At 48.9% G+C, this 10,890-nt stretch overlaps 6 protein-coding genes across 6 annotated transcripts; 2 read left to right on the plus strand and 4 right to left on the minus strand.

Annotated features, from left to right (window-relative positions):
- Positions 1-13: 13 nt before the first annotated feature.
- On the plus strand, positions 14-1,963 carry BO88DRAFT_409153 (glutamate 5-kinase). The gene is made up of 5 exons (XM_025707890.1): positions 14-208; positions 283-470; positions 532-642; positions 697-792; positions 854-1,963. Exons 1-5 carry the CDS (start codon positions 172-174, stop codon positions 1,670-1,672), a joined length of 1,251 nt encoding a protein of 416 aa, XP_025557271.1. The 5' UTR covers positions 14-171; the 3' UTR covers positions 1,673-1,963.
- BO88DRAFT_409154 (putative beta-1,6-glucan biosynthesis protein (Knh1)) lies at positions 1,824-3,465 on the minus strand. The gene is made up of 4 exons (XM_025707891.1): positions 3,119-3,465; positions 2,952-3,052; positions 2,448-2,856; positions 1,824-2,354 (listed from the first exon to the last, which is right to left on the minus strand). Exons 1-4 carry the CDS (start codon positions 3,329-3,331, stop codon positions 2,289-2,291), a joined length of 789 nt encoding a protein of 262 aa, XP_025557272.1. The 5' UTR covers positions 3,332-3,465; the 3' UTR covers positions 1,824-2,288.
- A 171-nt stretch (positions 3,466-3,636) lies between these two features.
- BO88DRAFT_409155 (signal recognition particle receptor subunit beta) lies at positions 3,637-5,282 on the plus strand. The gene is made up of 2 exons (XM_025707892.1): positions 3,637-4,170; positions 4,265-5,282. The coding sequence occupies exons 1-2, from the start codon at positions 3,958-3,960 to the stop codon at positions 5,012-5,014; spliced, it is 963 nt and encodes a 320-aa protein (XP_025557273.1). The 5' UTR covers positions 3,637-3,957; the 3' UTR covers positions 5,015-5,282.
- On the minus strand, positions 5,142-6,170 carry BO88DRAFT_217606 (short chain dehydrogenase/reductase). Its single transcript, XM_025701971.1, has 2 exons — positions 5,396-6,170; positions 5,142-5,328 (listed from the first exon to the last, which is right to left on the minus strand). The coding sequence occupies exons 1-2, from the start codon at positions 5,969-5,971 to the stop codon at positions 5,269-5,271; spliced, it is 636 nt and encodes a 211-aa protein (XP_025557274.1). The 5' UTR covers positions 5,972-6,170; the 3' UTR covers positions 5,142-5,268.
- BO88DRAFT_409156 (NAD(P)-binding protein) lies at positions 5,984-6,989 on the minus strand. Its single transcript, XM_025707893.1, has 3 exons — positions 6,599-6,989; positions 6,463-6,487; positions 5,984-6,359 (listed from the first exon to the last, which is right to left on the minus strand). The coding sequence occupies exons 1-3, from the start codon at positions 6,674-6,676 to the stop codon at positions 6,055-6,057; spliced, it is 408 nt and encodes a 135-aa protein (XP_025557275.1). The 5' UTR covers positions 6,677-6,989; the 3' UTR covers positions 5,984-6,054.
- A 118-nt stretch (positions 6,990-7,107) lies between these two features.
- Positions 7,108-9,200, minus strand: BO88DRAFT_439383 (cystathionine beta-synthase CYS4; the record flags this gene model as incomplete). The annotated part of the gene is made up of 4 exons (XM_025709716.1): positions 8,645-9,200; positions 8,531-8,565; positions 7,790-8,466; positions 7,108-7,767 (listed from the first exon to the last, which is right to left on the minus strand). Exons 1-4 carry the CDS (start codon positions 8,902-8,904, stop codon positions 7,108-7,110), a joined length of 1,632 nt encoding a protein of 543 aa, XP_025557276.1. The 5' UTR covers positions 8,905-9,200.
- Between the last annotated feature and the right edge of the window lie 1,690 nt (positions 9,201-10,890).

Raw genomic sequence — 10,890 nt, forward strand, 5'->3', positions numbered from 1 at the left:
AATCACACACGGCAAATGGGATGCCCGATCGAGCTACAAAGACTAGCGCAGCCTGTCTGACATCGTCGCGTCTGGGAGGGAGGTCGGATACCGCCAATCGCCAGTGTCGCCATCAGATGGGTGATTGTGTGAACAATATTCCTGATTAATCAACTGCAACTTCACTTCACAATGGCTTCCAAACGTCTCACGATCGTCATCAAACTAGGTGCGGGGTATCCAACTACAAGCCCGAGCATTTACTGTTACAGATTCGCTAACATCCATTTGTGTTACCAACAGGGACGAGTTCAATCGTGGACGAGAACACCCATGAGCCTATACTGTCGATATTGACCCTGATCGTGGAAACTGCCGCCAAACTTCATCGCGACGGACATAATGTCGTGCTCGTCTCATCCGGAGCTGTCGGCGTCGGTCTACGGAGAATGGATATCGACGAGCGGCCCAAACACTTGCCCCGTATACAGGTAATAAAACACACAATGCTACGGATCGCCTGATACCCAGGAACTGATAAATGAGCTCCAGGCATTGGCAGCGGTTGGGCAATGCAGACTGATGAGTCTTTGGGACGGTCTTTTCTCCCATCTCCGTCTCCCCGTCGCACAGATCTTGTTGACCAGAAACGACATCGCGGATGTAAGTCTACATTCTGGTTCCTGGAGTTTCATATCACGTCTGACATCGGTATAGAGGACACAATATCTCAACGCCCAAAATACCTTCGCACAGTTATTCGACATGGGTGTGATTCCCATCGTCAATGAAAACGACACTCTCGCGGTCTCGGTATGCTTCGGCTAGTTATTCAATGAAGCATAAAAGCAAAGCAAAAGCTCACTCTTTCAAGGAAATCAAATTCGGTGACAACGACACATTGTCGGCAATAACAGCAGCTATGGTCAAAGCCGACTACCTCTTCTTAATGACGGATGTCGACTGTCTATACACGGCTAACCCACGCCACAACCCGGATGCGAAGCCTATCGAGGTCGTCACGGATATTTCATCTTTGGAGGCCGATGTTTCGTCTGCCGGATCCTCTTTAGGGACAGGAGGCATGAGTACCAAGATCGTCGCTGCCAAGTTGGGAACCAGTGCGGGCGTGACCACAATCATCACCAAAAGCTCCAAACCGGGTAATGTTCATGAAATTGTCAGATACCTTCAGCAAACGGAGCAACTTGACCTGGGGTCTGAAGAGTCTTCAGGCTCGCCAGACTTGCCCACTCCGCCCCCACTACACACTCGATTCATTCCCTCGGAAACCCCGATTCAGTCTCGGTCTTTCTGGCTTCTCCATGGCCTGAAACCTCGAGGTACACTATATATTGACCATGGCGCTTATAGTGCCCTCCAGAAAAAGGCTGGCTTGCTTCCGGCAGGTGTTTTAGGGGTGGAAGGACATTTTGGCCAACAGGAAGCAGTACGCCTGGTTGTGGTAGAGAAGATCTCGCCAGACGCTTTGAATGGGGAGTTCCTTCATCATGGCCAGGAGCCGAAGGAAGTTGGGCGTGCCCTAGTCAATTACGGCAGCAGTGAAATCATCCGCATCAAGGGCCAGAGAAGCACACATATTCAGTCACTACTTGGTTATGCAGATAGTGAATATGTGGCTCTTCGAGAAAACATCTCTTTCACACAAAATAACGATAGTCCACGTCACTGAAACGCAAATGCTTCTAACATTTTGCTATCTTGAGAAGGAGAAGGAACGATCGAGGTGCGTTCCAAATGGAGGATTCAAGATAGAAAGTGCACTTTCAACATATCGGTCCTCTTAAGTCAGTGATGCTCGAGTCCCAAACCAAACATCGCTTTCTCCCCAGCCTTGAGATACTGGTTATTGCCGCCGCTCATCGGCGAAAAAGGGATACGGAAGATCGATGAGTAACAGACAACTATATAATCAGAATTGCATATAAAAGAAAGTATAGGCTAAACAATGGAAGATACTAGAGCTTTGCTCATTGTCCAAGAATCAAACATACATTATGGTATATTTAGTAGGCTTGGTGATTCCGATAAACTTCAAGAGGCCAGCGTTGACCAATATAGTAACCACTTTGATGTAAACATACATAGCTGGGAAATGCCTGGAGTTAGGTATAACTCGTATTACCGAGCTCCAATCTGCCAGTCCGGAAACGCCACATACAAGCCATCAATATAAAGAATCATTGAGGCGTAGGACAGGGGGCGTGCTAAGTACGGAGGAAGCCATGGGATGATCGAGCAGCAAGTATTGACAGTCCAGACATTACAAGCCAGAATCGTCATACGCCTCAATCTTTCCATCTTTCCAAAAACCGCTTCATCTTAGTATCTCCGGCATGTGGTGCAGGAGAAGCCTGTGGAAGTGAGTGCCGTTAGCCCAGTTTCGCAAACCTTGAGAAGAGATAAACAGAATCGATATTGACAAGACCCAGCTACGTTATACTTACTGTATTTTCAATACTAACGACGGAGTATGTTTCTGAGGCGGACAGTGTCATCTGAACGGTAGCCTGAGGTAGATAAGTTGTAGCAACGGAATACGCGCTCGTTGGGTATTGGGGGGTTGGTGTTCCCGCCGGAATTGTACTTCCAGGCTTCTTAGCCATGGGTGCGTATCTTGTCGGTCCAGTCTGCAACTGATAGGGAATCGTGAAGGGCCCAGCTACCTGCCTCTTCCGTAGTTCTTCATGATTGTCATTCTCAAGGCCCGAAGGGAAGGAGTCTGTAGGGTACATGGTGGAATGGATTCCATTCAGGACAGTCGGGGAGAATGAGCCGGTCATGTTTGTGAGGGTGAAGCGATCCGAGTAGTTGACCACAGAGGTTTCAGGACCAGAAGCGGCAATCCTAAGGAAACTGCACGAGATGCAATCGTCAGCAGTGAAAGACTTTAACAGGCAAGATCGAAAACCTCTGTCGTGATTTCATGGGAGCATCGGAGGAGGGCTTACTATGCGTTCGCATCATTGCCGCCAACCTCGGGATCAATTTTGAATGAAACTGAATTGCCCCTGGTAAAGAGCGCATCTTTGATGAGGAGAACTACATCCTCCTGTATCGAAGATCTGGGTATTAGTAGGGTTTGCATCAGGGGCGAGAACATTGATAGAGCACGCACATTGGATCCTGCTGTGTCTCCGCCTGCACAAAGATAGAGGTCATACTGTACGAGTGAAGTAATTCGGGGTAATGCGCCAGAATCCCTCCAGTGAGCAGTAACCACATCCCCAGCTCTGATGACCGCACCGGCTGCTGGTTCGATGAATTCGATATCTGCGAAAGCAGTTGAGAGAAGCGATAGCGCAAAGTATACTGTGCGCGCGAGTCTCATTATGGGAAGAACAAGAAAGAGGGGAAGGAAAAGAAATTCAACTGCCAAATAAACGAGCGTGGACAAGTGATTCGAAAGAAGGAAGATGGCTGGAGATGTCTGTTGACACCCTCCCGTCACCCCCTGCAATCAACGGCATGCTGGGAAGCCTGCTGTGCTACCGAAGTATATACCTGTATGTCCCTAGTCGGGAACTATAACGCACGGGCCATGAACCAGGCATAAAGGCACCAAGGCATAAAGGCAAGCACCAGCTTCGGCCAGAATCCCGCTCCGAAGGTGGCATGATCCGTCTGGCCCACCCGCTTCGCTGGTTTCGTTGTCACCGCTGCAATTTCCAGCAACCAACAAGCAACAACTTGGACGTCAGCCAATTTCTGGACAGGATTACAGCTCCTAAACTTTGGTCTACTGATTGGCTGCGTCAGAATTGTTGCTCTAACCAGACCTGGGGAAGACGAGGGACAAGAAGTTCTGCGCTTGCGGATTGGTAGCTTCTTGAATACATACTGCGGAGCTTGACCTGTTCATGCCCTACACAGTCAATCCCCTTTTCACTACTCACCGGATAAGTGAAGAGCCCCTTCGTATCAGTCCTCCGTGGTTCACGTGAGCATCTGTGAAAGATGCAAACTCATGCGAACTGGCAGTCCCTCGAGGGAATAGCTACCAGTCTGCTTGACGGCAGCCCCATTGCAATTGCAGTCACAGTCTTCATTGCATTTGGGCTACCTATTCTGCTGCACCTGATCTTCTACCGAACAGTTGCTTCTCCACCCTCCAGCAATTTCCTACTCCTTGGTCCCAGTGGGGCTGGCAAGACCGCTCTCTTAAGCCTGGTATGTCCAATCGAACTTGGCCTTGCTTTGTGCATTCCCTCTTCTCCTACCCAAGTTGTAGCTTGTGCTAACAGCCTTCTTTCGTCTACAATAGCTTGAGACTAAATCGTCACGTGTTCCTCCCAAAGACTCTCGGCTCACACATACCTCGCAAACGTCTACTGTAGCTACCATCAGCCTTCCCGCCTCCATTCAGACCGCTTCGAACCGCTATCGCTCTGTCAATGACACCTCCCTGAAGGATATCTCCAAGAACCCTGTCAAGTACCGCGTATGGGATACTCCGGGTCATGGAAAGCTGCGGGGATCTCAGGGACTTGCGACGTTGCTGTCAATGTCAACGTCCAAGGATGTAAAGTCCAAGTTGCGCGGAGTCCTCTTTATGGTCGATACGGCTGCTCTTGTTGAGGCTGAGACTTTGCGAGATACAGCTTCATATCTGTATGATGTGCTTTTAGCTCTCCAGAACCGAGCCCTCAAGAAGGGCAAGAATTCCGCGAAAGCAGCCTCGGAGATCCCCGTTCTCGTGGTGGCCAACAAGCAAGACCTTTTCACTGCCTTGCCTCCAGGGTCAGTGCGTGAAAAGCTAGAGGCTGAGATTGACAGAATCCGGAAGTCCAAGAGCAAAGGTCTCATGGATGCTAGCGCCGGCGCTGGAGTTGATGAGGGCGAAGATGATATCCTGGGAAGTACTGACACTCGGATCAAGTTCACCTTCCGAGGCCTAGAAGATGAAATTGGGTTGACTGTTGACATTGTCGGCGGCGCAGTCAAGAGTGATGAGGAGGGCAACCTCGGGGCCGGCGTCAGAAAGTGGGAGGAATGGATTGGCCAACGCCTCTGAACTGAATGTTCGTATATTACTTGGGCCAGTGACAGTGCTACTGGCCCTAGAGATGGGATGAAACGATACGAGATATATCTTGAAAAATTGCATAACTCCTACACACAATCCAGACAGTCCATGTAAGTCCTATGCGCCGGAACGATCCCCATGAGCAGAGACTGGAACCCTTAGTATCATGATATACCTGAAATATAGCCAAAAAGTTCAATGACCGTATTAATTTTGACGGATACATCTCGGAGCAGTTGCTATTAGGTCTCTTGTTGCCAATGAAGGCCCAGATGCTCTGTTACCTTGATATCTATCCAATCCTGTATGCAGTCAGAAATCCGAGGAGAGGAGTCAGGGACAGAGAGGGCAGAATGCTAGAATACGTACCCAAAGGTCGCGGGCGAGAACCGGGTCATTACCAATGTCAGTCGTTGCGTCTGGCTTGGCAATCGGAATGTAGTATTGGCCGCGAATACCATCAACACGAATCTGATCACTTGTAGCCAGATAGACGGCGGTGGCCGCTCCGTCTTGTGTACTTTGCCCGATGATTGAAAAGATATAACGGAAAACTGCACCGAGAGTAGTTCCTACATACTCGTCCCAGGCTTTCCATTGCTCTGTGACAATGTTCCCAGGGAAGAAAACATTCACGTAGATATTGTTAGCGTTGGGTCCTTCTTGCTCAATTCGACGAGCGAGTTCTCTCGTAAAGAGAATATTTCCCAACTTGGAACGACAATAACGCCAGAAGCCATCAATATACGGGTGCATAGGCATCACACGTGTAGGCGTGGTAAGCTGGTTAAAGTCCAAGGTGCGGCATACCGAGTGCAGCGAGGAACTAGTGACAACAACCCGGGCTTCTCTGGATTCACTATACTGGTTTGCTGTGCGTTTCAGAAGTGGTAGGAGCAGGGTGACCAATTCCTGGTGGCCAATGCAGTTTGCCGCAAAGACCATTTCCACTCCCTGGGGTGATCGTTCGTAGTTGGTTGTGACACCAAGGCCTATAGAATGTGTTTAAGAACGATCGATCAATGCCGCTAGTTCGTTGAAGATGTAGTATGAAAGTGAAGGTGGGGGGAGAGTGGTGGTATAGCAGGTGTCATACCGCCATTGCAAATAAGGATATCTAGTCGTCGTGTTATACTTCTGACCTGATCAGCTGCTTCCTTCATGGCAAAGATATCACCCAAATCACATTGGATGAAAGTGACTCTTTTGTCGTCCTTCCCTAGGTTGATATGACGACGTTGCCATTCTTCTTTGGCTGCTAGGAATTTGTCACTGTTCCGACCGAGGACCAAAACTCTGTCGATATCATGAATAAGGAGCTGGGCGGTGATCTCTGATTTAACATTATATAATTAGGAAAGCTGATCCAAGACTCGGCGTGGGAGGAGAGACGACATGTGTAGCGATAACTAGTAGGGTAGAGAAGAGCTGGTTACCTCTTCCTATGCCTCCGTGACCACCCTGTTAATTGTCGTGTTAGCGATAGTCTCCTGCAGGACTGTGATATTTTGATTTCTAAGTTATAGTACTGCAACTTTTCATATATATTTCGGTAACGAATAGTAGACATACTGTTACCAGAGCCACCTTCCCATCCAACGGCGGTGTGTCCCGTAAGGAGAATTCCCTATATGTGAATAAACCTGTCATTATGGATGTTAGTATCCGAAGGAAGAGACGATGTATAGTTAAGAGGGATCTCCATCGCTGGCCATCCTTTGGGAGTACAATTCGGATTTATGTTGCTATTTAATATCGAAACCGGTGATTTGAGTTACATAACAGTGGACCGGAGACGTCATTCTAGGCCTCTGTTACATACGTCAGTCCTACACACATGTCAAGATGCGCCAACTTAACGGTAGTATTTGATTGCTCGTTTGACCTGAACTATCTAGCTTTGTTCCAATTAACTCCATACCGCCCATGGCACAGCCTTCGTTATATGACTGGATGACTCGAGAACTGTGTGCCGGAGGGCATCCGCCCAAGAAAAGCAATTGGAGATATAGTTGATACTCTCCAACTTATAGCATACCGGTTGAAAAAATCAAGTTACAAGTCGCTAGAATATTATAATATTAGTTACCCGAGTTTCCATTGTTGTCGTTGTGAAGCATCCAGGTGAGGAGATCGACCTTGGTCGCCACCGCAACCGGCTTCATGGCACCTTGGTCATCTCGCTCAGTAACAACAGCTGCGCTGTTCCATTCAAGGAATCGGTTGAGAACGCTCAAAGGCGTATCCATGGTGATCTCCACGAATTTCCGATCTCTGATATGGGGTTTCGCGTCAGCACTACCGTTCTGGCCGGCCTGCGAGCTGGCAAGCCCCATATCTCTGGGATCGGTGACAATTTCCGGAATCCTGCTGAAATCGAACATAACATCAGCAACCGGGCTCTTCCCGGTAGCACGTCCATGGGTCAGCCGGCTGAGAACATTTCCAAGGGTAAGCAGTCCGACAAGCTTCTTGCCGGAAGGAGCAAGAACGGGCAGTTGGTCGAAACCTCTGTCGCGCATCATTTCAATGGCGATTTCACAGGGGATGTTGGATCGGACTGTTGTGATGGGCTTGAGTCTCAGGGCCTTGACCTGTGAGCCGGCGAAGGCATCGCTCTTCGCCTGTGGCTGTAACGCCGGGAAGGATGTGGGTTCAGGAGTCGATGACAGAAGACCATTCGCAGCGAGCCAGTCGTCATCGGCAAACTGTACGAGATTAGAGGACTCATCAAAAACAGCCTAAGAGTACATAAAGACTTACTTTGGTAAGATAACTTCTGATGCTGTCGGGCAGGACGACGACAATCACGTCATCCTTCGTGAATCTGTTATCCTTCGCGGCTTGCGCCAAAGCGGAGATGGCACTTCCACTGCTTCCACCAACAAGAAGACCTTCCTCGGCGATTAGCCGCCGAGAGAATTGGAACGACTCTTTGTCAGCGGTCTTGTACCATTTGTCAACTGCCTGGCGATCCAAGACCTCGGGGATGAAATCATATCCGATACCCTCGACCTTGTAGGGCTCGTTCACATGCTCGTCGTTCAGCGCAGCAGGAAGTGCCAAGATGGATCCATGGGGGTCTGCTGCAATGACTTGGATATCGGGGTTGTGCTTCTTGAGGCCGCGAGAGATACCAGTAATCGTTCCACCAGTGCCAGCACCGGCGACAACCGCACTAATCCGACCTTCTGTCTGAGTCCAGATTTCCTCTGCGGTTCCAAACTCGTGGGCAAGGGGATTGTTCACGTTTCCATACTGGTCCAGAATGTGCGCATTCGGAAGCTCTTTCTCCAAGCGCTTTGCGACGCCGATGTGAGATTCCGGGGAGTCGAATGCCGCTTCGTTGGGAGTACGGATGATAGTAGCATTCAAGGCACGCAAGACGGATACTTTCTCGGCGGACATTTTTTCAGGCAAAGTTATGATAGTCTTGTAGCCTGCATACTCCGGGAAGATTATTAGCCGAAAAGATCCCAACTTAGAGATTCTGGATCAACCAACCCTTGACGGCCGCAACAAGAGCTAGACCGATACCACTAGTGATAGGAAAGAAAAACATATGCGTTAGAGCACGACCTTTGAGAACATCTGCGTGAATTGCACAACGGGACCTACGTGTTACCGCTAGTAGGTTCGATCAAAGTATCGCCAGGCTTTATGCGCCCAGATCGTTCCGCTTCTTCAATCATGCGCAAAGCGATGCGATCCTTCACGCTCCCGCCAGCATTGAAATATTCACATTTGGCGTAGACGGTGGCTTCGATTCCCAAGCTGCGCGGAATCCTGTTTAGCTTAACCAAGGGAGTATTGCCGATATTCTGGGTAATCGTATCAAGGGCCACCGGGGGACCGGCCGGGGTGGTTATCGTGGACATGGTAGGAATCGGAGAGAGCTGATCTTCGTAAACTGGGTTAACCGTGAGGAAGAGAAGCTATGAAGAGCAATTGAGGGCCGTGTGCGACTATATTAGGGGTATCAGAAGTGAGGAAATGAGACAAAAAAAAAGAAAGAAAATTTGGCAAGGCAAAAAATCTCGTAACAGATTGGTGGTATACCCCTCCCGACGGTAACCGTTTACGCTGTGCCAGTGCCACCCAACCGCATTCGCCATATCGCTCAAGTTCACGAAATTTCTTGCATAAGCACCACGTGATCGCTGTGTTGTTTGACATGTAAAGTTAATAGTTGGGCTACATGAGATAATGTCACAGTTAGGAGTTGTCGTCATTAGAGGCTTGGAGTATGGCAATTGTTCACCTGACACAGAAGGATTATGATAACGGGCGATCTCCCTCATCTCATGGAATTTAGCTTCTTCCATTTCTTCCACAACTTGGTGGAGGCAAGGTGGGTATTTACACGCACCACCAATCAGAAAACACAACCCCCCATGTAAGTACCATGTACAGAATATCTCTACCTACTCCGTAGAACCATAATCACATTCTAGACTAGTGGTAGATAGCAGATCCCGGAAGAAAATAAGGTACTCCAATAGGCACCACATGACGACAAGTCCCTACTTACGTATTCTGTGTAGATCAAATCAGTGTTAGTCCTATGTCAGATCTAAGTATTAGGATAGAGAGGTGTATGGGTAAGCCTTAAATACAACATCGATGAAGGAATACTAAACGGCATTTCAACAGTCGTCGTCCCAGGGGCTCTTTCCTTGCAACCAGCAATAATATACTACCTTCAGTCTCGAAGAAGGTACTGACCAATAAAAATGACATCTTCTATCAGCGGGGGAGTTCTCTCAGTGATTACATGTGGAAGATAGGCATTGCATTAGCCTAGATTCTTAATTTGCTCTCGGTGATCAATAGGGAGTGTGTAAGTAAGAGAGCAAGAAAGAGGACACTCGGAGTGAGTGACGTGTGGCAGGCACTAACAACAATGTCATCACGTAGGATACTTGAGTTAAGGGTTAAGAGCCACGGGTCCTGGCTGGGCCCCTGATCCAGGACGGCGGAGTCCCATTTGATTGTTTAATTTGCCTTTTCGTCGCAATTCCGGTTCAATGCTGGGGTCTGTTGTAAGGTTCCACTCTTTTACTCTACTCATACGGAGTACTACAGTACACACAATGTTTGCTTTTCCAAATCGCGATGAGTCCTTCCACTGCATCCTCCATCCCATTGATACTTGCACTCACATCAACTTAATAGCTGTAAGATAGGATTTGTAAATTACTACCATCTATATTGTTGTGTTGTGAGATTTCGAAGGAGGACATGATGCTTGTGTCGAGATTTGAGACATTTTGTCAAGCCAGCACAACTGCCGGGAAGTTTGCGGGAGCCCGCCAAGCTAGGCGATATTTACCGCTTGCTCTCAACCTTCGGTGAGTCCCCACCTGGAGGAGGCGAGCTGCAGGATTCGACGCGAGTCAATCGTGGCTGTGTATCCGGTATCGACAATGCGTGAACCGGCCCCTCCTTGGAGTAACGACTACTTACGATACAGAGCCCAAGGTCATCTAAGCCAGCATGCTTGACACAACCGCGTTGCCAGAGGATACAGCAGATCTCTCCTATACATACTATGTATCAGTCATACGGGAGACATCGGCAATACCCGACAGGATAGGAGCAAAATCCGCTCCGGAGCATACAGCGGGATGATAATCACCCAGCAGCTGACGGGTCTGTTGAGTGTTGACAGCTTATTTTTTTTTTCTGGGTGAGCCTTTAACAGCTCACCTGCCGAAGCGCCACGGCTCCATCCAGAGGCCGCACTCCGATGCTCATAGGCTCGCCAAGACCACAGCGTGGGCACAATGTTTCGAACTTGGACAACCCAAGGGTAAACTAAGGAACTCGGGGATCGCCTCAGCTGAAGGGACCCAATTCTCCTG

This window comes from Aspergillus vadensis (assembly GCF_003184925.1).
Source record: "Aspergillus vadensis CBS 113365 unplaced genomic scaffold BO88scaffold_40, whole genome shotgun sequence".
Classification (NCBI taxonomy): Eukaryota; Fungi; Ascomycota; class Eurotiomycetes; order Eurotiales; family Aspergillaceae; genus Aspergillus; species Aspergillus vadensis.

What these genes read in the sequence shown, in the direction of transcription:
- BO88DRAFT_409154 (XM_025707891.1), bottom strand. Translation starts at nt 3,331, where the DNA reads ATGAGACTCGCGCGCACAGTATACTTTGCGCTATCGCTTCTCTCAACT. An exon ending in GAGACACAGCAGGATCCAAT is followed by an intron (nt 3,053 to 3,118) that starts GTGCGTGCTCTA and finishes TCTTCGATACAG; the next exon opens with GAGGATGTAGTTCTCCTCAT. An exon ending in TCGTTAGTATTGAAAATACA is followed by an intron (nt 2,355 to 2,447) that starts GTAAGTATAACG and finishes TCACTTCCACAG; the next exon opens with GCTTCTCCTGCACCACATGC.
- BO88DRAFT_409153 (XM_025707890.1), top strand. Translation starts at nt 172, where the DNA reads ATGGCTTCCAAACGTCTCACGATCGTCATCAAACTAG. An exon ending in AACACTTGCCCCGTATACAG is followed by an intron (nt 471 to 531) that starts GTAATAAAACAC and finishes AATGAGCTCCAG; the next exon opens with GCATTGGCAGCGGTTGGGCA. An exon ending in ACGACACTCTCGCGGTCTCG is followed by an intron (nt 793 to 853) that starts GTATGCTTCGGC and finishes CACTCTTTCAAG; the next exon opens with GAAATCAAATTCGGTGACAA.
- BO88DRAFT_217606 (XM_025701971.1), bottom strand. Translation starts at nt 5,971, where the DNA reads ATGGTCTTTGCGGCAAACTGCATTGGCCACCAGGAATTGGTCACCCTG. An exon ending in TTCTCGCCCGCGACCTTTGG is followed by an intron (nt 5,329 to 5,395) that starts GTACGTATTCTA and finishes GACTGCATACAG; the next exon opens with GATTGGATAGATATCAAGGT.
- BO88DRAFT_409155 (XM_025707892.1), top strand. Translation starts at nt 3,958, where the DNA reads ATGCAAACTCATGCGAACTGGCAGTCCCTCGAGGGAATAGCTACCAGT. An exon ending in AGACCGCTCTCTTAAGCCTG is followed by an intron (nt 4,171 to 4,264) that starts GTATGTCCAATC and finishes CGTCTACAATAG; the next exon opens with CTTGAGACTAAATCGTCACG.
- BO88DRAFT_409156 (XM_025707893.1), bottom strand. Translation starts at nt 6,676, where the DNA reads ATGACAGGTTTATTCACATATAGGGAATTCTCCTTACGGGACACACCG. An exon ending in GGAAGGTGGCTCTGGTAACA is followed by an intron (nt 6,488 to 6,598) that starts GTATGTCTACTA and finishes GACAATTAACAG; the next exon opens with GGTGGTCACGGAGGCATAGG. An exon ending in TCACGGAGGCATAGGAAGAG is followed by an intron (nt 6,360 to 6,462) that starts GTAACCAGCTCT and finishes ATGTTAAATCAG; the next exon opens with AGATCACCGCCCAGCTCCTT.